This window comes from Marmota monax, unplaced genomic scaffold (genome assembly GCF_021218885.2).
Source record: "Marmota monax isolate L192 unplaced genomic scaffold, Marmota_monax_Labrador192_F-V1.1 WCK01_AAM20220418_F8-fsc00125, whole genome shotgun sequence".
Lineage (NCBI taxonomy): Eukaryota > Metazoa > Chordata > Mammalia > Rodentia > Sciuridae > Marmota > Marmota monax.
The window spans coordinates 12,155,007-12,177,091 of record NW_026695235.1 but is presented as its reverse complement, the minus strand read 5'-3'; the positions used below and the strand labels follow the sequence as shown (position 1 = coordinate 12,177,091).

Genomic DNA, 22,085 nt, shown 5'->3' with positions numbered 1-22,085 from the left:
GAAAACCAAGAAAGGAGTGCGCACAGAACCAACCAGGAAGCGGGGCTCTCCTTCTGGCAAGGTGAGGGAGGGACCAGATACACTACACGTGGCATCTGACACAATCGAGTCAAGACCAAGAAACACAAGTGGGAGTCGACACCCTGGCAGTAAGGGACAGCGGCTCCTGAGAGATGAAGAACAGACAGGGGCCCTCCAAGTGTTCCAGCTAGCTACGGTGGACATCCCCGCCCTCGGCACAAGGGAGGGGAGCGGAGGAAAAGGCGGACAGACTCCCCGGGTACAGGACGCAGAGTGAGAGTCCAGGTGGCCAGACCACACTGGCCAGCAAATGGACGGAGAGAGTACCCAGCACAAAAACCCTCTGTGTTCCCAGAGACCCATCACAAGCACATGTGAGGACTGTCCAAGGCAGGACAAGGCCATCAGCCAGCACCCAAGGCACAGTGCTGGGCACCCACCCAAGGCAGGAGCAGGTCTGCTGCCACAGATGAAAAGCCAGAGAGCTTGGGACAGCCTTGCCACAGCAGTGAGAAATGGTCCTGGACTTGCCCTGCTCCAGTCCCAGCAAGTCAGAAGCTACACCCAAAAGACCAAACTCAGCAAACGATTTCAACTGAATAAAGCTCAAGAACATCTAGAAGAATACAACACCCAGCTCCAACAAGATAAAGTCCACTATGTCTGTCTAATAAGAAGTGGCAGGCAGACAAAGGAGGAAGGGCACGCTGCACAACAAGGAGACGACTCCCAAGAAGCAGGTCCCGGAAGGACCAGAGCACCACACACTGTCCCCACAGCACAGCTCGCGGGCTCCAGGAGCAGTGGGCTGAGGTGGGAGAGAGAGACCCCTGGGCACCCTTTAGAGACAAAAAGTATGTCTAAAGGAGAAAACTGGACTGACGGAGCAGTGCAGAAGAAAAGACGAGCTGACAGGACGGCAAACAGAAGAGACTGTCCAAGTGAAACGGGGGTGGGCGTGGGGAGTCTGAGAAAACACCAGCGTGATCCAGTGAACTACTGTGGGACTTTGAGGCCAGGGGCCACTCCGTCAGTCGTCACCGACACTCTCCAGCTCCATCCAAAGGGAGAAGAAAAAATACTTAAACAAATGATGACCAAAACTTTCCAAAACTTGATCAAAATTATAAAAACCCCAAAACTCTTCAGAAATGTGAAGAAATCTACTCTAAAGCAGATCATTAATCAAACTTAGAAACCAGTGATAAAGTAAAAAAAAAAAATCTTAAAATACCAAAGGAGAAAAACACACTTTATATACAAAGCAACCGAAGCAAAAGTGAAAGACTTCTCAGGAAGCTCTGGAAACCAAAGTCAGAGGTTCCAGGCCAGGCAGGGCTGCCCTCAAACCACAAGTCCCCATCCTGTGAAGAGACCCTTCAGAAACAAGGCGCAGTGAAGAGCCGGGACCTGACCACCAACAGAGCCGCACCGAGACCAGTGAGATCCCACCACTCCAGAGGGGGGTGGGAAGCACGCAGCAGTCACCCCCGCATGAGGGGAAGGTGGTGTCCGTGTTGTACTCTCGTCTAACAGCGACAACACACAGACACCAAGCCCAGGAGGCATGGCAGCACCACCCAGGCTGGAGGGACATGCTGCACACAAGCAGAAAACCCTCCTGCAAACAAGAACATACCAGACTGGGGACTTGCTGGCTGACCTCACGCAACCACTGCCTACACACAGTGTCACATGTACTAAAGCCCTCGACACTGCCAACTGACTCTAGGCACCTTTGTTTGAGGTGAGGGGGTTACCACGGATTGAATTCAGGGGCACTTGACCACTGAGCCACACCCCAGCCCTATTTTGTATTTTATTTAGAGACAGGGTCTCGGTGATTAGGCTGACTTTGAACTCACAATCCTCCTGCCTTAGTCTCCAAGCCGCTGGGATTACAGGCATGTGCCACCGCACCTGGTATAGGCACCTTTTTAATAAACAAAAGTCGAGATTAATTAAAAAAACAGGCTCCCTATAGAATGTAATTTTAAGGAAAAAAATCTCATTCATAATGACGACAAAAACAGCCTAAGAATAAAACTGCAAAACTTTGTGCCAGGCACAGTGGCCCACACCTGTAATCTCAGCGGCTCAGGACGCTGAGGCAGGAGGTTCGCAAGTTCAAAGCCACCTCAGCAACTCAGTGAGGCCCGAAGCAACCCTGTGAGACCCATCTCTAAATAAAATATTTTTAAAAAAAGGAAAAGAAAGAAAGAAAAAGGGCTGGGGATGTTGCTCAGTGGTTAAGCCTCTCTGGGTTCAATCCTGGTACCAAAAAAATGCAAGACTTTATGAAAAATGTTGTGACTAAACCTATAAGAACAGGCACAAAGCATGGAGAAGCACACAGACTCAAGAAGACTCCCAGCTGCTGAGATTCTTCTGAGAAGTCACAGTGATGACCTCAGGCAAAACCCCTCCTGCCCCTCTTTCTTTCCCATTCCAATCACAGTGGCTCATCTCCACCCCACTGGTGGCCACTGCAGGGTTGCAAGGCTGGGCCAGGAGGCCTTCCCAGGGATCCATACCCTGGCGAGCTGACCTCCCATGGCAGAGCAGCTGGTTCTGAGAACAAGGGGCCCATCGGAAAGCACAGCATGACTTTGGGTGACTTCTCTGCACATCAGAGGCCACCCAAGTTCAACCTGAGGGGCAAAGACCCACCCTCTCAACAGAGAGGAACAGGCAGGACAGGACACACTGGTTCAGCCTCGCTCAAAAGTACAATTTGCGCCTTTGCCATGCGGAAGAGAAAATGTGTACCAGCCAAGAGGCTTATTTTAAAAGAAGAGATATCAATACATATTACTAAAATGTAATAATTAAAAGCCTGATTCTAGCTCAAACTAGACAATGATCAACAGAAGTGTCCAGAATATTATACATGCAGGGTGCTGATTTAAAACTGAGTTGACATACCTAATGCATAGAAAAAAGACTGTTATGAAATACTGTTAGGCCAATTTGCTGCCCACTTAAGACCAGAAAATCAGACCCTCAACCCCGCAGCTCCTACCTACAGAAAAATAACTTGAAGCTAACAGATCAAACATAAGCTACGAGTTCTAAACTTATTAAAAGGAAACATAGGAGAAAATCAGTCACTATCCTCAGGTAGACAAGACCTTCCCTAAGCAAGATACACTACGTAGAAGCCTTGTTGGTAAATCACATATTTCACAAATCACGCTAGTCACAAATATCCACATACCAGACAACACACACACACACACACACGACTCTCTACAGAAGATGCAAGAGAAATAGAAACACCCACCACCCAGAGACTGCCACGCCACTGCCCGCTGAAGACAGGCCAACTGGTGGCAGCCAAGCCAGCAACGCCCCAGCAACACAGGGAGGAGACCTCGCGACAGCGGCTTCAGCACTGCAGGCTAAAGACGAGAGGACACACCCGATACACAAAGTGTCCACCAAACTCATCCTGCATTTGGTCCCAGAGAACAATTAAGTGCCATAAGGCAAAAACACCCTACGAACACTTCTGATCACAATGCAAGAAAATCAGAAATTTTTTAATAAAAATTTTTCTTCTTCTGGAAACTAAAAAACTTTCTATTAGACAACTACTGGATAAAATGAGAAATACTAACAAAACACAGAATTTCTGAAAAATAAGGATAAACCCTATTATATATTTAAACAATTAATTAAAGGAACATTCGTGACTTGGAGGACTGATATCAATCAAAACCTAAGAATGAGGCTGGGGACACAGCTCAGTTGGTAGAGGGCTTGCCGTGCCTGCACCTGGCCCTGGGTTCAACCCCCAGCACCACCAAAAAAAAAAAAAAAATTAAGAATGAAAATAAACACATTTCAAACTCAAAAGAACTAGAAAAAGAATAAAGTAAACCACAAGAAAATACAAAGAAGGAAACAACATAAATGAAAGCAGAAATTAATGAGGTAAAAAAGAGAGTAATAGTAAATCAGACTAATAAATAAAAACCAAGGAACTCCTACTCTCAGGAAGGAAGAAGGAGAGAGCGTGAGAGCACATGAGCACACAATACAGAAGAGAAAACGGGAGACCTGGCCACATTTTCAAAGTTACAAAACAGGGTTCTTTGTATGTGCATCTCAGTAAAAGTAAACTTTAACTGAGATGCATAATTTCTAAGGAAAATATAACTTATTAAAATGAATAAAGGGCTGAAACAGACCAACTTCACAGAAGGGACCCAGAAAGTTACCAAGGAAATACTCTGTAAAAGGGTGTGGACCCAGGGCCCAGTGTTGGGATTCAGTGGTAGAGTGCTTGCCTAGCATGTATGAGGCACAGGGTTCGAAACCCAGCACCACACTAAAAACAACAAACAAACAAACAAAGGTACTGTATCCATCTACAACTAAAAAGTTAAAAAAAGAGACGTGGGCCCAGCCAGCAGGGCAGAATCCCAGCACACCTGAAGACCAGGCGGCTCCAACCTAACAGTCTGTTCAGAAGCACAAAACAAGAACTCCCAGATGCCACTCAGGAATCCAGTATGACACTGACACCTGCACCTCATACAGACAACACAAAACAAAAGCTAAAGACCAGCCACCTGTGAGCACAGACTGTAGAAGCCTTAAATAAAATGCAAGCCCATTCCAAAGCCATGCTAAGAAAATAAGACCTTAGCCAGGTTGACTCACCCAGGGATGCAGGCCACAGAGGAAACCCACAAAAACAATTCAGGACATGCCAGGGGGAAACAGCGTTGTGTCCCCCGAGTCTGACAAACCCTTTGACAACTGCAACTCGTATTCTTTGAGAATTCTTGAGAAAATGAAAATGGATGAGCACATTCCTCTGTCCTTCAGCCAGCACCCACTGATGGGAACGGCAACAGGCATTACCATAGAGGTCAGGCACAAGGCAGAGACAGCCACCATCTCCTCTGCTATTTGACAATGTCAGATCAGAGATAAAATTCCAGTCACAAAGACTGAAAAAGTAAACTCTCTCCCTCTGCATATAGCAAATCAGAAAGCCCCAGACCTCGGGACCTAGAGAATCAAAGGTAAAACTAATTTCCACAATCAGAGAAATTGGCAAGGTTACTTAATAAGGAAATCAATCAACAGCCTCACATACACAAAAATAACTAGACAATACAATGGGAGCAAAAGCCCCATTTACAAGAGCAACAAAGTCATACAGATTTAACAAGAAATACAGCAAGTATACAACACAAAAGCAAGCGTGCACAAAGCCAAGAGCCCTTGCTCCTGGTTAGGAGGCCCAGACATCAGGAAGACACTTGTTCTGCACATGTACATGTTCTGCACTTTCCAACCTGCGAGCGTAGCTAGGCAAACGCGGGAAGGATGAGCTGGGGAGGACGTGGCCAGCCAGACAGACTAGGCAGCACTCTGTCAGGCTAGAGAAGCACAAGGGCACAAAGGCTTGAGCTCCACTCGGACTTGTTTCACCGTGGTGCGTGTAGCAGCTCTGAGATTACCCTTCGCATATTATAGGAGTGGGTGGATAATATCCACGCTGATGCTGTTGAGTGAGGAGAAGCAGATGCGGAAAAGCTACAGGAAGCGCCTGAGGGTGGAGGCCACGCTGGAAGGCACTGTTAGCGACTCACAGTCTGTTGGACACTTCCCTCTCAGCTCTGTCTACCGAGAGGCCAGAGACAGCAACATGCCCGTAGGCACCCAAGAGCACACGTGTTGCCCAAGGACAAGGACTCCAAAGAAACAGCTGGGTCCAGCTGGAATAAAAGCTACAAGAGGGCTGGGGTTATGGCTCAGCGGCAGGGCGCTTGCCTCGCACGTGCAAGACCCTGGGTTTGATCTTCAGCAGCACCACAAAAAAATAAATAAGTGAAATAAAGGTTTTGTGTCCAACTATGACTAAAAAATAGATATTAAAAAAAAAAAAGCTACAAGAACCTAGAATACCTTGGTATGCATAAAAGTTGGAAAGTGCTTGAAAGGACACAGAAGTCAGCTGAAGTGACTCTCACTGGCCAAATCTAGACCAGCCTGGGCATCAGAATAAGCACAGGGAAGGGGCCATAACCCCTGAATAAATGAACATGCACTGTGTCTTCCTCCGTGTAGAGGATTGGGGGGGCAGATGCTTAGGACTCTTGGTAAAGAGCGTCTCAGGAAAGAACCGCCACTGGAGGCCAGATGTAAGTGTGAAAAGGCTGGACAGGAAGCAGGGTACTGAAGTCTTGGAGTGGCACCCCAGAGACGGTTTACTAGTCATCAAGGGAGAAAGCAACAGAACTAGGAAGAAATCAGACAATTCTGGGCAAATGGGCAAAATCCAAATTATGATCAAAACCCAGAATTATGTCCGGGTCAGAAATACACAGCTGCAAAACAGCCAGGCTCTGGAATTAGGCATGAGGGGTCAAGAAGAGGAGGGTTTGCCTGGCAGGCTGGGAAGGCCATTCTGCCTACCAGGCCTCTGGCTACATCTGGAACCTGGACTGTGGGGGGGTTTCCAGCAGCCTGCAGTATGAGGGCCTTAGCGGGCCGATACTGTGTGCGTGCACAGTGGGTTAACACCTGCTTTGCTTCTGCAATTTAGTCGGTTCCAAGCAGAGGGTTTCAGGTGATTGACTTCAGTAAAAACTCTGAATGCTGAGTGGCCAGTGAGCTCCCCAGTATGCAGTGCCTCACACACACTAGCATGTCGCTGCCCACACGTGACTCTGCTGGGAAAAGGCACACGGGGTGAAGTGCAGGGGAAACCACGCACAGGTCTCCAGAGTCCAACACGATAAACACACACACAAAACACCTCTGCAGCCCAGCCTACAGGCTAAAAGGTCCCCTGGTGATGACTTATGTGCCTTAAATGCTGCAAAATGCGTAGTAGAGTCCACATAGCAAGAAAGGACCCAGAATTATGTCTGGGTCATAAATACACAGCTGCAAAACACCCAGGTTCTGGAATGCTCCCTCTACAGCCACCCAGTCAGTGAAAGAGGTTATGGCTAAGCAGATGAGATGGTGACGGTCACCAAGGACAGCACAAGGTGGAGGGTCGCGAAAGGGGCACTAAAGTAAGAATTAAACACAGCTCAAACAGATCAAACCTGATGGCCCCAAGGCACCATGAGACTGCACCAGCAGGGAACACGGGAACTGAGATGTACTGGGATCCCAGAGTGCTGCACACTGGCCAGGAGCAGAAACACCCAAGGACACAGCCACGCATCTCGCAAAGCAACGAAGATGAGAGAGCACAGTGCAGAGGCGACCTGAAAGGCAGACTGGACTTCCACACCCACCCACGGGCTTCAGCCCACTCCCAACATCTTCTTCTCCCTGAACCAATACTTACACAGCATTCTGTCCAGTAGATATGAAGGAAGGGGAAAGTGAGCAGAGCTTTGTTTCCTTCCTTGGGCAGCAGCTCCTCTTTGAACTGAACAAAGTTTGATTCCAGGTGAATCATCTTTGGAGCCCGGCCATAGGATCTACAAACAATTTTTAAAAAGTAACTGAGAAAACAACTAAACAAGGTTCAGCAGGGATGCAACAATAAATAATTCGATCCTATCTATGAGTTCAGAAGCAAATATAGTATGAGCCATGACCAATGCTCTGTGCAGAAGCACTGGAAGCACCTCACACACACCCACGCTCCCTCCCGATAAGTGCTGCTGCAGAACACACACAGCAACGCTCCCCTGACAGGTCCCACTCCACCAAGGCCCCACAGCCCGAGACAGCTCTCGCACGACAACCACCCCGAAGTCACTGGGAAAGAGGAAACGAGGGCAGCTCTACAAGTCAACTGCACCAGCACTGGTGCTCAGGGGCAACCTGTGTACCCAAGGAGCAGAGTTACCTGGTGATAAAGAACAGGCTTTTCTTGCAGAGCTCAAATAAAATAGTGGCACAAACCTCCCCTTTTTCCTCAGCCCAAGAAAGAAGCCAAAGAGAGATCCCATGAGTCACACAGCTAACCTAAGGTCCTGAGAGGAGGCTGCTGTGCTCATGCCTAAAAAACAAATTAAGCACCATGTGTCCTTTCCCTGTGCTGTGTTTGAGACATCTACGGCTGGATGTTTTAATTCAGTCTAGGGATGCTCTGGTTTAGTCGGCTGAAGCCGATCATACTCAACACAGTTACACTTCTGCTTGAAAGGGTGCCTTCACTCTTTGCAAGCTCTCCACCTTCCCCGTCCTTTGTGAGGATAATCAAGTTCTCTTCTTCCATTCTTTTGTTCTGACAGCTTCAAAGTTTAGCCATCTATTTCTATTTTGGTTACATTCTCACTTTGGGGGGATTTGGGGTGATAAGTTACCAGGCTGGCCTCAAACTTGCAATCCTCCTGCCTCAGCCTCCTGTAACTGGGATCATAGGCATGGGCCATGGTGCACAGCCACGGCGTTTTATTTCAACACTTTTTTCTTCTCTTTTTTGCTGTGCTGAGGGTCAAAACCAAGGGCTCATGCACACTCAGCAAACGCTCTACCACTTAGCTATATCCCCACTCCAGCAAGTTTTTACTTTAAATATTCTAACACACCACATACACCTTGTCTACACTGGTGTTCCTTGTGGGACGCACCGTCGAGTTACTCCAGAGAGGCCAGTACAGCTTCTGATCTTAGAGAAGTCTGTGAACATTACCGCCTACTGCAGTACCTCCCCACTAAAAGCAGAGGTCCCTGGGGTCGCCCAGGGCCAGGAGCAGAAGACCCTCAGCACGAGACCTCGAGAGGCTCTGGCTCAGCTCTCCCTCTCACTAAAGCATGAATGATGAGCCCTAGTTCAGAGCATTTTCCCTTACCATCTCAAGACGACTGCTGTAAATTTTGGACCTCACGCTGCATGTGACATCCAGGGATTATTGCAGAGTCCTGGTCTGCTTCTGGAACACTCCTGGTACTGGTTCTGCCAGTCTCCCCTCCCTTCTGTCCCAGCTGCCCTCTCCACTCACCCACCTGCGCAGCACGGGCCATGGTCTTCCGAGCTCCGTCTCCAGCCTGCTCACTGGCCCTTCAGCTAGACAGCTATTGTGCATCTGATAAGGTTTGTTTCAATATTTTAATTTCTAAGATCTAATCAATTCCCATTTTTTATCAAAGTTATATGTGCATAACATACAGTATTAAGCTTTTAGAAGACTCACTCGCGTGCGTGCACACACACACACACCCTAAGACGGCGCTGCCTGTCCTGCCCTTCTCTGCCTTCCTTCTGTCTGAGTTTCCTAGCGCTGCTGTAACAAATTACCATGGAGCTGGGGGCTTTGAAACAACATTTGCTTACTGACTCACCCTTCAGGAGGCCAGAAATTCAAAATCAAAAGTCAGCAGGCTTAGCTCCCCTGAGTCTATGTGGGAGGTTTCTTGTCCCCCTTCCAACTTCTGGGGGCTGCTGACAGCTCTGGGCATTCCCTGGTTTGCGGCTCCATCTCCACCTCCCCCATGTGCCTCTGCATTCTTCCTTTCTGTCTCTTATAAGGACACCTCCTGGATTTGGGGTCCATCTTAACCCAGGATGACCTCACAGTGAGCCTTACCTTACGTCTACCTTCAAAGACACTCCTAGTAAGGTCCCATTCTGATGTTTCAGGTGGATGTCCCTCACCTAAGACTCCTGAGTTTGATGGGCACTCCATCGGTCTTTCCCAGGCCACTACTTTTCCTGAGATAAACTCTCCACCTTCTTGCCCAGGAGCGGTCTGGCTGTAGACCTCCTGGCCCTGGGCTTGAGCTGTTCAGAACTTAGCCTGCTAGTCTTAGAATGGCCCCTCTCCCTGACTTCTGCAGGGCCTCACATCCATGGGTCGGGAGCCTCTCTGTCCACTGAAGGTCCTTCAGGCTTCTGCAGAGGCAAGACAAGAGCCATCTGCATGGATGCCACTGATGGATGGGGTGGGCGCCTGGGTCGTGCTCCTTATCCACACCTCTGCCAGCCTACTTCCCAGAGTGGGCCTCGCCCTTGCCTGCCAAGGCTCTGCACTTGGTCATGCATCATGAACCCAGGCTGGGGCTCAGCTATTTCGGCTTTTCTTTCCCAACCTTTCCATCTTCCTCCTTCTCCCACAGATGTGTCCACATCTCTCAGCTGTTGTTGTCCCCTCTCTCTCTCTGCTATGGTCTGTACATATGCACCACAGTTCATATGTTGGAAACCTGCAAGAATGTGAAGAGGTGGGACCCTCAAGAAGAGCTTAGAGTAGGAGCCGCTGCATGGGACTGGACGGTGCCATTATCTGGCAGCAGTTCCACTGCTGCAGGTGTGGGTTCCTTAGGAAAGAAGAGTCTGACCCTCTGCCTCTCCGACTTCCCTGTGGGATCTTTCCACCACATTAGCACAGAGTAGAAGGCCCTTGGCAGATGCCACCCCTGATCTCAGCCTTTGCACCTCCAGAACTGCGAGCCAAGTGAGTTTCTGCTCGCTGTGGGAGCTGCAGGCTGTGGCGTTCTTCTGGTAGTACTAAAGGGCCAAGGCACCATCCTTGTGTGGGTCCAATGGTGCAGTCCTTGGCTCTCATTTAGAGGGCTTTCAAGAAGGTGCAGAAATGGCAACATATGCAGTCTAAGTGGCTTCTCCATTCAGTTTTCTTTCCCTCATTACCTCCATCTTGCTTCACGAACATCCCTTTCTTCTTGTATCTTCCTGAACGTTCAATAACACATGCTTATTTGAAATCCTGCACAATTACTCCGCTTCTTTAGGCATTAAGTTCTGCACTGGCTGAAGTGTTCTCTCTCTCAGCCACTGGGCCTCCCGGCATGTGAACGTGCTTTCTCTAAGAACATCCTTTCTCACGCGGCACTCCTGATGCCCACAGTACAGCTGAGGCTCACTAATACTGAGACACCATCATCAGGCACAGAAACCAGACTACATGCCTGAGGGCCAGGGCAAGTCACCCAGAGAGCCCTTCACATTAATAGGCAAAACCAATGGTCAGAAGCCACAGTGACAGGGACGGGGGAACAACAGGAGGTCAGGATGCACCCTGACTACATCAGGTTACCCAAACGTTTCCACAAATAATATCTCACCAGGAAGATTCCCAGCCAATGACTCCCTCTGGACAAGTCCGTAGACAATGGGACCTGAGTGTACTCAAGAGGCCAACTACAGGGACAGGTGACCAGGCCTCTCTTCTATTTATCCTTCTAATTTCTAAGTAACATCTTTTCATATAGCTTCTTATCCTTAAGAAAAGTACACGGGTGCTTGGTGAGAAGCTCTGGTAGCCCAGCTGCTAAGGGGTATATGTCTCCCCAGCAAGCTGCCTGTACCTTCAAGATACTGTGATTCACCAGAAAGAATCACAAGTCATTCCTACAAACATCAGTCTTTAACTTAAAAAAAAAAAAAAAATGCCATCCAATGTCTCATTAAGAAAACCATGCTGGAGCTAGCTAGAAAGCACAGCCCTTGCCTAGAATGCTCAAGGATCAAGCACCCCCAAAATTACAGAGCATCGTCCAATGCCTTCAACAGTAAGACGCAGCTCAGGGGAAGCCCTTCCATTCTTGACGACAGAGGCCCTCGCTTGTGCTGCTTCGCCTGCTCCCACACCCAGAAACTGCAGGCGGGGCTACAGCCCAAACCCAGACACTGTACCTTCTCCACTCCATTGGCTCTCTGGGAAGCTGCTGGGAAAGTGTCGGATAAATAGAGGTAAACAAATTCTGATCTCCAGCACCTATAACGGAATGAAGAGAAATCCAGTTATGGCACTTGTAGGTGGGTAAATATAGACAAAACATGCTTTTATCAAAGTGTATTGTTGGGCAATTTTTTTTCAGTAAAATGACATCACAAAACAATCTTGTTTTGTGTCTCTAAATGATTAATCTCAAGAAAAATCCAACACTTGACACATATAGCTGAACTTAACCTCTCAATAATTCCATGAGATGGCCAGGGCTCTCCACAGGAAAACAAGGATCAGGAAGGCGAGAGGCCCGCCAGAGGCCATGCAGTCAGGAGCTGCTCAGCCCCCAGCCCTGTGCCCTCCAGCCTTCGGAACTGTGTAAGAGCCAGAAAACTCTCCACATGGGAAGGGAAACCCAAGGGATGAACGTGGACGCCTTCCTCCAAGTAACTCCAGCGTCCCCCAATGGCAGCAGGAGCTGCAATGCACACACCCCCAGCCTCTCACCTGGCCCTGGCCAGGATCTCCTAGGAGGAAACAACTCACAGACAGGAAAGCAAGGTTGGAGAGGTGGCTGTGTCGGGGCGCAAAGCCAGCCCACGCAGGTATGGTTACAGCAGGGACGTGCAGGTTCACACTGCACACCCAGCTCTTTCATCCTAGCTTTACAGAACCAAAAAATCCATTTACTTCTCTCAAGAAATGATGGCATAACCTTTTAATGGATGCTAAAACTGTTACACTCAGAAGGTCCTCTTTAAGCAAAACCATTTTCATAACTGCCTTTATACTGATCTAAAGAAGTCATCAGAAACTGATGTAGACCATTAACACACTTGCTTATTTTGTGATCATGAACCTAAAAAAAACTCTAAAAAAACCCACATGATGATGTCAAGTCACTGCAGAGAGAAAGCTCATTTCTTTTTTTTGTTGTTGTTGTTCTTTTTAGTTATACCTGACAGTATTTTGACATACCATATATACACAGAGTTTAACTTCCCATTTTTGTGGTTGTACACGATATGGAATCACACTGGTCATGTATTCATGTACGAACATAGGAAAGCTATGTCCACTTCACTCTCCTGTCAAGAAAGGTCATTTCTCTATATATGAGTGGAGTGGTTGGGGTGGCACTGGGAACCTCACTGTCCAGTCCCTGTCCTGCTCCTCCACTGACCAGCTGCCTAAGGGTCATGAGCTAGCCATGCCATCAAAAGAGACAGGGCACCTCTGTGTCTTTTCACAATGTCAGAATTTACTAAATAAAAATAAATTCACATACTCAGTCCATTTATCCACTTCATTGAACTGGGTACTCGTGACTTCACTTGGTACCAGTGACCCCAGCATCACAATCTTAACCTCTATTATCAATAAACTCAAGTCATGCATCATACTTCACTTGATGACAAACAGGTCACAGAAAGGCTGAGAAAGGCTAAGACAGCCACAGGATTCAAAGACCTTGCTAGAAGTGAAGGCAGGGCTGACTCGGATGCAGAAAGTCACGCAGATGACCAGACACGGTGCACAGGGCAGCACTGAGGTGTCAGCTGTAAGTGGGCTGTGGTCGCAGGGGAGACAGGCTGAACTGAAACCTGGGAGAGGTGGCTCTGGCCATCTTCCTGGGCAAGGATCCTGAGGAGTGGCCATGTGACAGGTCCACACCTGCCACGTCAGCGTGAGGCACTCTCCTCTTACACAAGGGGCTACATCTGGTGTGGCTGGCAGCTCTGTGTGTCTGATGGGACCTGACATGCCACATGCCCACGGACTCCTATTTAATAAGTTCACAGATGGTAATTTCTTTTTGGCATGAATGGTCAGTTTGTGCCTTATGATTGGGCTGGGCACGAGGTGGCTCACCTGTACAAACAAGGTATACTAAAGTTTCTACCTTGGCACCTATACTCAAAATGTAGTAACACGGCAAACTGCTGCTTTATAACTCGGAGTCATTCGGAGCAAGCAAGGCCTGAAAGCCGCCGTCTGTACACCATGGGGTCACCCAGGGCAGGGACAGCCTGAAAGCCGCCGTCCTGTACACCATGGGGTCACCCAGGGCAGGGACAGCCTGAAAGCCGCCGTCTGTACACCATGGGGTCACCCAGGGCAGGGACAGCCTGAAAGCCGCCGTCCTGTACACCATGGGGTCACCCAGGGCAGGGGAGCCTGAAAGCTGCAGTCTGTACACCATGGGGTCACCCAGGGCAGGGACAGCCTGAAAGCCACCGTCCTGTACACCATGGGGTCACCCAGGGCAGGGACACCCTACTCTCCACAGTAAGCTTGAGGATTTAGTGCCTGGGGATCAGATGTAAAGCAGAAAGTAAAAACGGCTCCCCAGCAAGGCCACAGGGCGAGTGAGCAGTGGATGTGCAGATATAACCTAGAGTAGTGGTAAAAGGGCTGCTGCTGCTACATTTTTATGGAGATAAAAATAATTTTTATATTTTCACTTAGCACTTTCATCTTGTTCATTTATTTGGCAGTCATCTCAGAAATCAATTCAGTGAGAAAATGTTTAGCACCAGGGTGTGTAGCTCAATGGCAGAGCATTTGCCTATCATGCTGGGGCCATGGGTTCGAATCCCAGCACCACCAAAACCAAACCAAACAGAAACCAAAAACACCTCTTCTGTCAGCTTCAAGTTTATTTTTTGCCAATTTCTATTGCCTCATTAAAGGTTTCCATAGATAAATAAAAATCATTACTATTCACTAGATGGAAACTAAGCCAACCACATGGAAGCTTTCTCTTTTTTTACTTAGTTTTCCGTATAACATCTCACACACGCACGCACACATGGTCCCTGCAATGCAGTGTCGCATAAGTACACAAGGAACATGCACACAGAGTCTGATAACCCTCACAAGCTTGCCCCATACAGAAGGAAAAGGTCGACCAGAGCTCTGGTCTGCGACAGAACCTGCACAGGTGAGGGGCAGCAAGCGTTTCACATCTGAAGCTCTCGGCCAGGGCTGGGTGAGCCCCTGATCGGGACTCAGAGAAGCAGTGTGGTGGTGGGATCAGGCCTAGAGTGGCCCCTCAATAACAAAAAGCAGAATGAAATATGTGATCTATGAAAACTCTGCAGAAATGGCTACTCTTCAAACATGCTGCTGAACGCAAGCTGCAGTCCAGTTTAGGTTACGTCCTCAAGTTTGCAAACGTCACTATGGAAGGCGCATCTTCAAGCCCAAGCCTGCCCCTGCTTGCTCCGAGACCACATGTTCATCACTGCTCCTCATCAGCTTTCGGGAAGACAGAGTTTCAAATAAAATAAAATTAAAAAAGCCTCTGAGGTCACAAACTGGGAAGTTGTCTCAGCCTGTTCGATAATGTACAGTGGATTTGCTGTAATTCATGCCCAATGTCAATACCATAATGAAAATTAATCTTTCAAACCGGGCATTCTGTCATGGGGAAAACTAATGTTGAACGCACAACTATGGAGCAGGGAATCCCCACACCAGCGTCCTCCTGAAGTATATGTATGAAAGGCTTCCACATCTGGGGCTGGGTGGGAAGCAAGGAGAAACAGCGCCTAAAAAAAGGATCCAGATTGCATGAGCAGGAAGCAAGGCCGAGTCACCCCTGTCTCTTGCACAGACACTGCCCCATTTCACTGGAAGCTCCTATGGAAGATGAAACGCAAGCCCTCCACTGTTTAAAGAAGACCTCATTTTAAGAAGCCATTTGCAGTTGGTGAGATGGGGATCTTCGTCCCTTGGCTGCCTGATGTCACGGACCCCAGCCTCGGGTCTGCTGGAATGCCACGATGTTCCATCACACGCAGGGGAACCTGCCCGGTTGTCACTGGCTTTAGTTATGTATGCCCACCACCTGGCCTTCCTCCTGGTCCTTATGTGGCCTCTGCTTCTCCTCCTTGGGATCCTCAGCCCTGCACACACACACACACACACACGTATATTCTCTCTTCCTCCCTCTGTTCTTCTCTCCCAGGGGTGACCAAGAGAAAACAGCACAGCACATTAGTGCTCATCGAGTTTATGCTATGGGAATTTGCAGAGAAAGGACTATGACAGACACATAAAGACAAGACAAAGATATAAAGTCCCAGCCAGGAGCGGTGGTGCAGGCCTGCAATCCCAGTGGCTTGGGAGGCTAAGATGAGAGAATTGTAAGTTCAAAGCCAGTCTCAGCAAAAGCGAGGCACTAAACAACACAGTGAGACCCTGTCTCTAAATAAAATACAAAATAGGGCTGGGATGTGGCTCAGTGGCTGAGTGCTCCCAAGTTCAATCCCTGGTACCAAAAAAAAAAAAAAAAAGATATAAAGTCCCCAAACCTAAAGTTCTTATTTATTTATTTAGTAACCAGGGATTGAACCCAGGGGTGCTTAACCACTGAAGCACATCCCCAGGTCCCCAAAGTCCGCTCTCTTTTAACTTGAGGGACAACTGAGCACACATGCCAAGGAGGTTCAGAGGTCCATCCAAGGAGATGACCATCATCTTCTCCAGCCCTCTAAGACCAGACTGCACTTAAAATTCTAAAAATTTTCAAAAGAAAAAGATTGGATAAATGTACCCAAACTGAAAAACACCAAAGAATCAGTATTTAACAGTTTACATAGATTTACACAAAAGAAAACAGGAGTGTTGTAGCAGCTTGAAGGAGTCGTGACACTGAAGAGGCCCCACCTGCTCCAGGTGTGCCCTGCTTTGGGCTATGGACAGACACGTTTTCAAACCACTTTATCCAGATTACCCTTCACCTCCCAGCAGTTTCCTAACAGTATAGACATTAAAGAGGAGAATTTGGCAGTTTAGCAAAATAATCTTAACATTTACCACAGACCACAGCCTTCTTGCAGGGCTCTATCCCAACGCATGCTAGAAGGCAGCTGCCAGCACAGGCTGTCTGACACAGGGCATTTAAAACAGCAAAATGAAAAACAACTCAAATGTACCAATGGGGACTAGCAGTGTAGACCTCAGAACTGCTACAACACGGTGGAGCTCTACACAACTGGGAAAGGAGTGAGGAAGACCTCCACACACCACCAGTGTGCCATGCAGCCCAGCACATGTTGAGTGCAACGCGGGGCAAGGCATTTGGGCGGTCGTGTGGCACCCCACACGGTGGCTCCCTGGATCTGCAGCACAGTCATCATCTGGCCTTGGTCACACAATGGTCAGACCCTGCTCAGCCCTGCTCATGCAGAACTCCAGGCATCTAACAAGTCCACCAGGGGAATCCAACACAGCTCAAGCTTGAGAACCTCCAATCACCCCAAGTCCCTCGAGAGCTGAGATTTTCAGTGCACAAGAAAATATAAAAGACAGCGTAGTTCACTGAAACCCCAGTCTTTGATTTTAATTTAAAATACTGCTTTCCCTAAAAGGAACCAGGGCTCCTTGCACAATCAGCAGACTGTGGACTGGGGCGGGAAACGTACAAAGTGAGCTGGGGCACTTGCCACGCCAGACAGTGAGAACCAGCCTCTGAAGCCAGCCTGAAAGAGGCTCTCCGCAGCCAAAGATGCGACAACATGCACACAATGAGGCAGCCGCCACCACAGCCTCAAGTACACCCAGCACTTCTGTGACCCTTTAAAAAAGCCACCCGATCACCACTGCAGGGTGCTAGTGAACCAGCTCATTTTAGGGAAAGGTCAAGTGTGCAGCACCACTGCACTACTGGGTGAGCAAACACTGTAAGCAGTAAGGATGCATGTATACATACATGGGTGCGCACGGGTGCGCGCGCGTGCACACACACACACACACACACCCTTTCTGTAGCAAGATTCCAACCAACAAATGAAAAATGCCAAAATTACAATATTACCATCTTGCAACATTTAAGGATGGAGTGGAAAACCAATCAGACACACCACCACTGAACAGTGTGCAGAACCAAAAGGAACCCAGCAGCAGCGGAGCAGACGAGACAAGGTGGCCTACAGCACATGGCAAGCCACAGGAGGAGCAGGGAACTAACTGCATAAAAACTGTGTCTGAACACGCTAGTTTACAAAGTTGGGAAGGTTAAGGCAAATGGGAAATGTAAACATTGAATAGTTCACGTTAAGAATTATTCTGGGTATGATAAAGGTTGGTAGTGATGTCTTTAAAGTCCTTATCTACAGAGACATATTCTAAGCTCAAATGCCATAACAAAGTGACACAGACAGGTGGGCTCAACAGCAGAAATGCACTTCCCACAGTTCAGAGGCTGGAAGTCCAAGCCAAGGTGTCAGCAGGTCCACTTGCTGGGGGCCTGCTCCCTGGCTTGCAGATGCCCACCTTCTCACTGCATCTCACCTGGCCTTTCTGTGAGATGGAATAATAGGAGTGGGAGACTCAGCACCCTTCTCCTCTTCTTACAAGGCCACCGATCCTATCACGAAGGGCTCCCACCCTCTTAGCCTAATGTAACCAAAGGCTCTACCTCCTAAATGCCATCACGTGGGAGCTGGGGTCTCAGCATAGGAGTTGGAGGGGGGCACAAACATTTAGTGTACAGCAGATACAGTTATGACGTGCATTTACCATAAACATTTATATGATGTCTGAAATTTGCTCCAAAATAATATAGAATGAGGCAGGGACTGGCCAACTCACTGGCTGCTAGGAGGAGAGCTCTGTGAGAGTTGGACCTTTACTCACAGGTAAAGCCCCACCAAACACCCACAATAGTGCCTGGCATGGAACAGGGGCTGGTACAATTTCAAGTGGTGAAAATGCCTCAGCACTCATGTGACACACCAATCAAACCAGGACCCCACAGGATAGGACATCCTACAGCAGGAGTAATGGCAAATTTTCAGACTCCAAATTGCATGTTGCAATGAGTAAGACTACTAAGAATTTCTAGTGTAAGTTTGAGTTCTTAGAATGCTCAATGAAATTTACTTTTATTTTATTTTTAATTTTTATTCTTAAGTTTTTTTTTTAGGTGGACACAATATCTTTATTTTACATTTATGTGGTGCTGAGGATCGAACCCAGTGCCTCGCGCATGCTAGGTGAGCACTCTACCACTGAACCACACCCCAGCCCCTCAATGAAATTTAAAAACTGATTTTCCATTTTACTTAACTCTCTGGAAAAGGCTGCCACCCAACTTGTACTACTTCTGTTATGGCAGAGGGCTAGTTTTAGGGGCAGACCTGTCTGTGCCTGTGGGCAGATGGAGTCTGACTTCCCTGAGCACTGGTGAGCCCATGCTGGAGGAGAGCCAAACCTCTCGGAGCTGGCCTTTGTGGTTACTCAGCACTGATAACCACGGTCACCCAGAGCACAACTGGCCCTCTGTTCTTCAAAATAACTTCAAAATAATCTCAGACAGCCCCCCCCCATTGTCAAACTTGATGTTTAAAAGCTTATTTTTTAAATTATCTCTATTTTTTTAAAAGCTTATTGACTGGTCCAGGTGAACTAAAATGCCCACAACTGGTGTGCTCCAGATTTTATCACCCAAATGGGTCGTTCTCAGTTCTAAGGCTTTGTTGAAAACTTCAACTCTGAAATGTATGCAATGACCTAAATGTTAACTGCTCTCAGCTGAAAATAGGAAAACTTTCCAAACATACAATGCTCTCAGGTGAAACCAAGGTCTAAAACTGATATTAGTTTCTTCATTATTTCCCTACTCATGTATTTTTTTTTAATTTGCAAACAAGGGTCTAAAATAATATTGAGAAAGGAAATATCGTGTAATAGATATCCAAAAAATGCCGAACAAAGGCATTTATTTCCACAGGGAAAAAGTAAGAGCGTGCAGAAGGGGCTGCTCTTCTTCTCAGAAGAGGCAATTCCACTCAGTGTCAACACCCAGAAGAATCCAAAGCCTGAAAACCAGGAACACGTACTTTTGGTCAAGAGGTCGGGAAGGACAAATTCACAGAAGCAGAAGAAACATGTAAAACTGACACCTGGTGAATGCTAGCCACTGACCCTCAGCAGAGGGGGTTGAGGGGCGGACCCTCAGAGCTGGGTGTCCACATGACCTCGTTTGGAGAAAGGCTCTGTGGAGATGTGATCAAGTTCAGGGTGATCATCCCAGATTACATAGAGATACATACTGTCCTAGGCCCTAAATCTGATGACAAGTGACAAGTATAGGAGAAAGAGAAAACACAAGGTGAAATAAACAGGGAGAGGAGGTGGCCATGAGATGATGGAGTGACCAGCCACGGGTCGGGGATGCTAAGGGCTGCTGGGAGCCCTAGGAGGTACAGAGGCTCCTTGCCTTCAGCCATCCACCTCCAGGATGGGGTGGGGGATCGATTTCTGTTGTTTTAAGCCACCCAACTTGTACTACTTCTGTTATGGCAGAAACTGATACAAGCAGGATGAACACAGAAGAATGGGCACGCTTTCTCCAGTGCCCTTCCAACTCACCAGGGCACGTTTCTCCTCACCTCATAAACGTTAAGGCAGCACAGGTAAACAGGTAATCCAGAATTCAGGAGACGTCAAACTACTAATAAATCTATAAAAAGAACCTCATGGACAAAAGATACATACACACTAAAATAATTATGATAACACTGGGTTGGACAAAGAGTGGTTTTGGTTTGGGTTTTATTTAGGGGCAGGGAGGGCACTGAAGATTGAACCCAGAAGTGCTTTGCCACTGAGCTACATCCCCAGTCCTTATATTTTTTTTTTGAGACAGGGTCTTGCTAAGTTGCTGAGGGTCTCACTAAGTGGTCAAGGCTGGCTTTGAACTTGCAATATTCCTACCTCAGCCTCCCGAGTCATTGGAATTATAGGCATGAGCCACTGATCCTGACCAGAGAGTTTTTATACATGACATAAAAAGCACAATCTAAGAAAAATTAAGAGTTTGTCAAAAATTAAATAGTTTGCACTTCAAAAAGACACCTTGAGGAAATGAAAGGGCAAACCAAACTGGGGGAAAAAATCTTCAAATCATGTCCAAAAAAGGACATATATCCAGAAAATTAAATGAACTTTTGCAAGTCAATAATAACGCAATTAAGGGCTGGGGCTGTAGCTCAGTGGCAGAGCACTTGCCTAGCATGCATGAGGCACTGGATTCAATCCTCAGCACCACCTAAAAATAAACAAATAAAATAAAGGCATTCTGTCCATCTACAACTACAAAAAAAAAAAATTTTAATGCAATTAAAAGATGGGGAAAAGACTTGAATAAACATTTCACTGAAGAGAATACAGCATTTAGGGAAACTCAAATTAAAACTTAAAGCAGATGCCACTTTATATTCATAAGATGATGATAGTTAAAAAATAAAAAGACAACTTATCACCGAGGATATGGGAAAACTAGAATCTTTGCTAGACTGCAGTGGGAATGTTAAGCAGGACAGCCACCTTGAAAAGTATATAAATAAATGAATAAAATAAAGATCCACCAACATCTCAAAAAAATATTTTTTTAAAAAAAAGTTAAACATAACCTTATCATGTGACACAGCCATTCTCCCCTAAGAATCTTCACATGAAAAATGAAAACGCAGGTGTACATGCAAGCAAATTTTCATGGGCAGCATTATTCACAAGGCCAAAAAGTGGAAACAATCCAAGTGCCCATCAACTGGTGACAAGATGACCATGCTAAGGAACAGCCATAGAGTGGAATCCTCCTCAGCAGTAACAGAAGGCATGCTGACAGCAGTGCATTGCGTGCACCTAAACTCCGTAGGTGAAAGCAGCCAGACGCAAAGACCACACCTGCATGGCTGCACTGCGCACAATGTCTAGGAAACCAACCTGTAGACGCGGAGCATGGGGTGCCCCAGCTGGGGCAGAGCAGGGATTAACTGCTACCTCTACCAGCGTTCTTTTGGAGGTAACAGGCTGAATTGTCATGATGACTAGAGAATTCTAAAAACTTACCAAAAGTAGTGTCCAATTATAGTATGTACATTAAAGTCAATAAAGCTATTAAAAGTATGACTTTTTTCCTACCAAATAATAGTTGGGTTTTTATCCCCGCAACCCATCAGCCTGTCAAAAAATAAAAAAGATGCATTCTCCCCTACCCAGTGAAGGGGAGTCAAACCTGGGTATAGCTTTTCACAGGGATCATTTGGAAGAAAGTTTCACAAGTCAAACTTCTCACCTTTTGATCCAACAATTCCACTTCTAGATTCCACACTTGATAATAAAGATGGACTGATGTTCTCTTAGTGCATTTGTAAGGTTTCAAGTTCAGTTTTATAGAATAAGAAGTGTATCTTTGTCCAAGGCCTCCTCCAAACACCAGATGACCTCTCCTTAAGGATGCTTCAGAAGATCCTCCTGGGCCCCAAGAGTACCTTGGTTTGGTCACATAGTTATAATTTACTGACTTGAGGTTTAAAAAAAGCCTAACCAAACACAGCTCCTAAGACCTTGCAAATCTGATCTCCAGATGGGTGCAGCGGCTGTGGCACACTCCTGTAACCCCAGCAGCTGAGGTAAGAGGATCACGAGTTC

General features: G+C 47.2%; 1 protein-coding gene across 2 annotated transcripts in view; it reads right to left on the bottom strand.

Moving 5' to 3' along the window:
* Positions 1–22,085, bottom strand: part of Trappc10 (trafficking protein particle complex subunit 10) — a 74,816-nt gene that overhangs the window by 46,748 nt on the left and 5,983 nt on the right. The window contains exons 2-4 of one of the 2 annotated variants that reach the window (XM_046438946.2): positions 11,606–11,687; positions 7,346–7,481; positions 7,098–7,262 (exon numbers count right to left, since the gene is read on the bottom strand). In XM_046438946.2, the coding sequence (XP_046294902.1) occupies positions 7,098–7,262; positions 7,346–7,481; positions 11,606–11,687 (383 nt within the window). The remainder of the gene's footprint in view (positions 1–7,097; positions 7,263–7,345; positions 7,482–11,605; positions 11,688–22,085) is intronic. The other variant, XM_046438948.2, reaches the window with a different exon arrangement.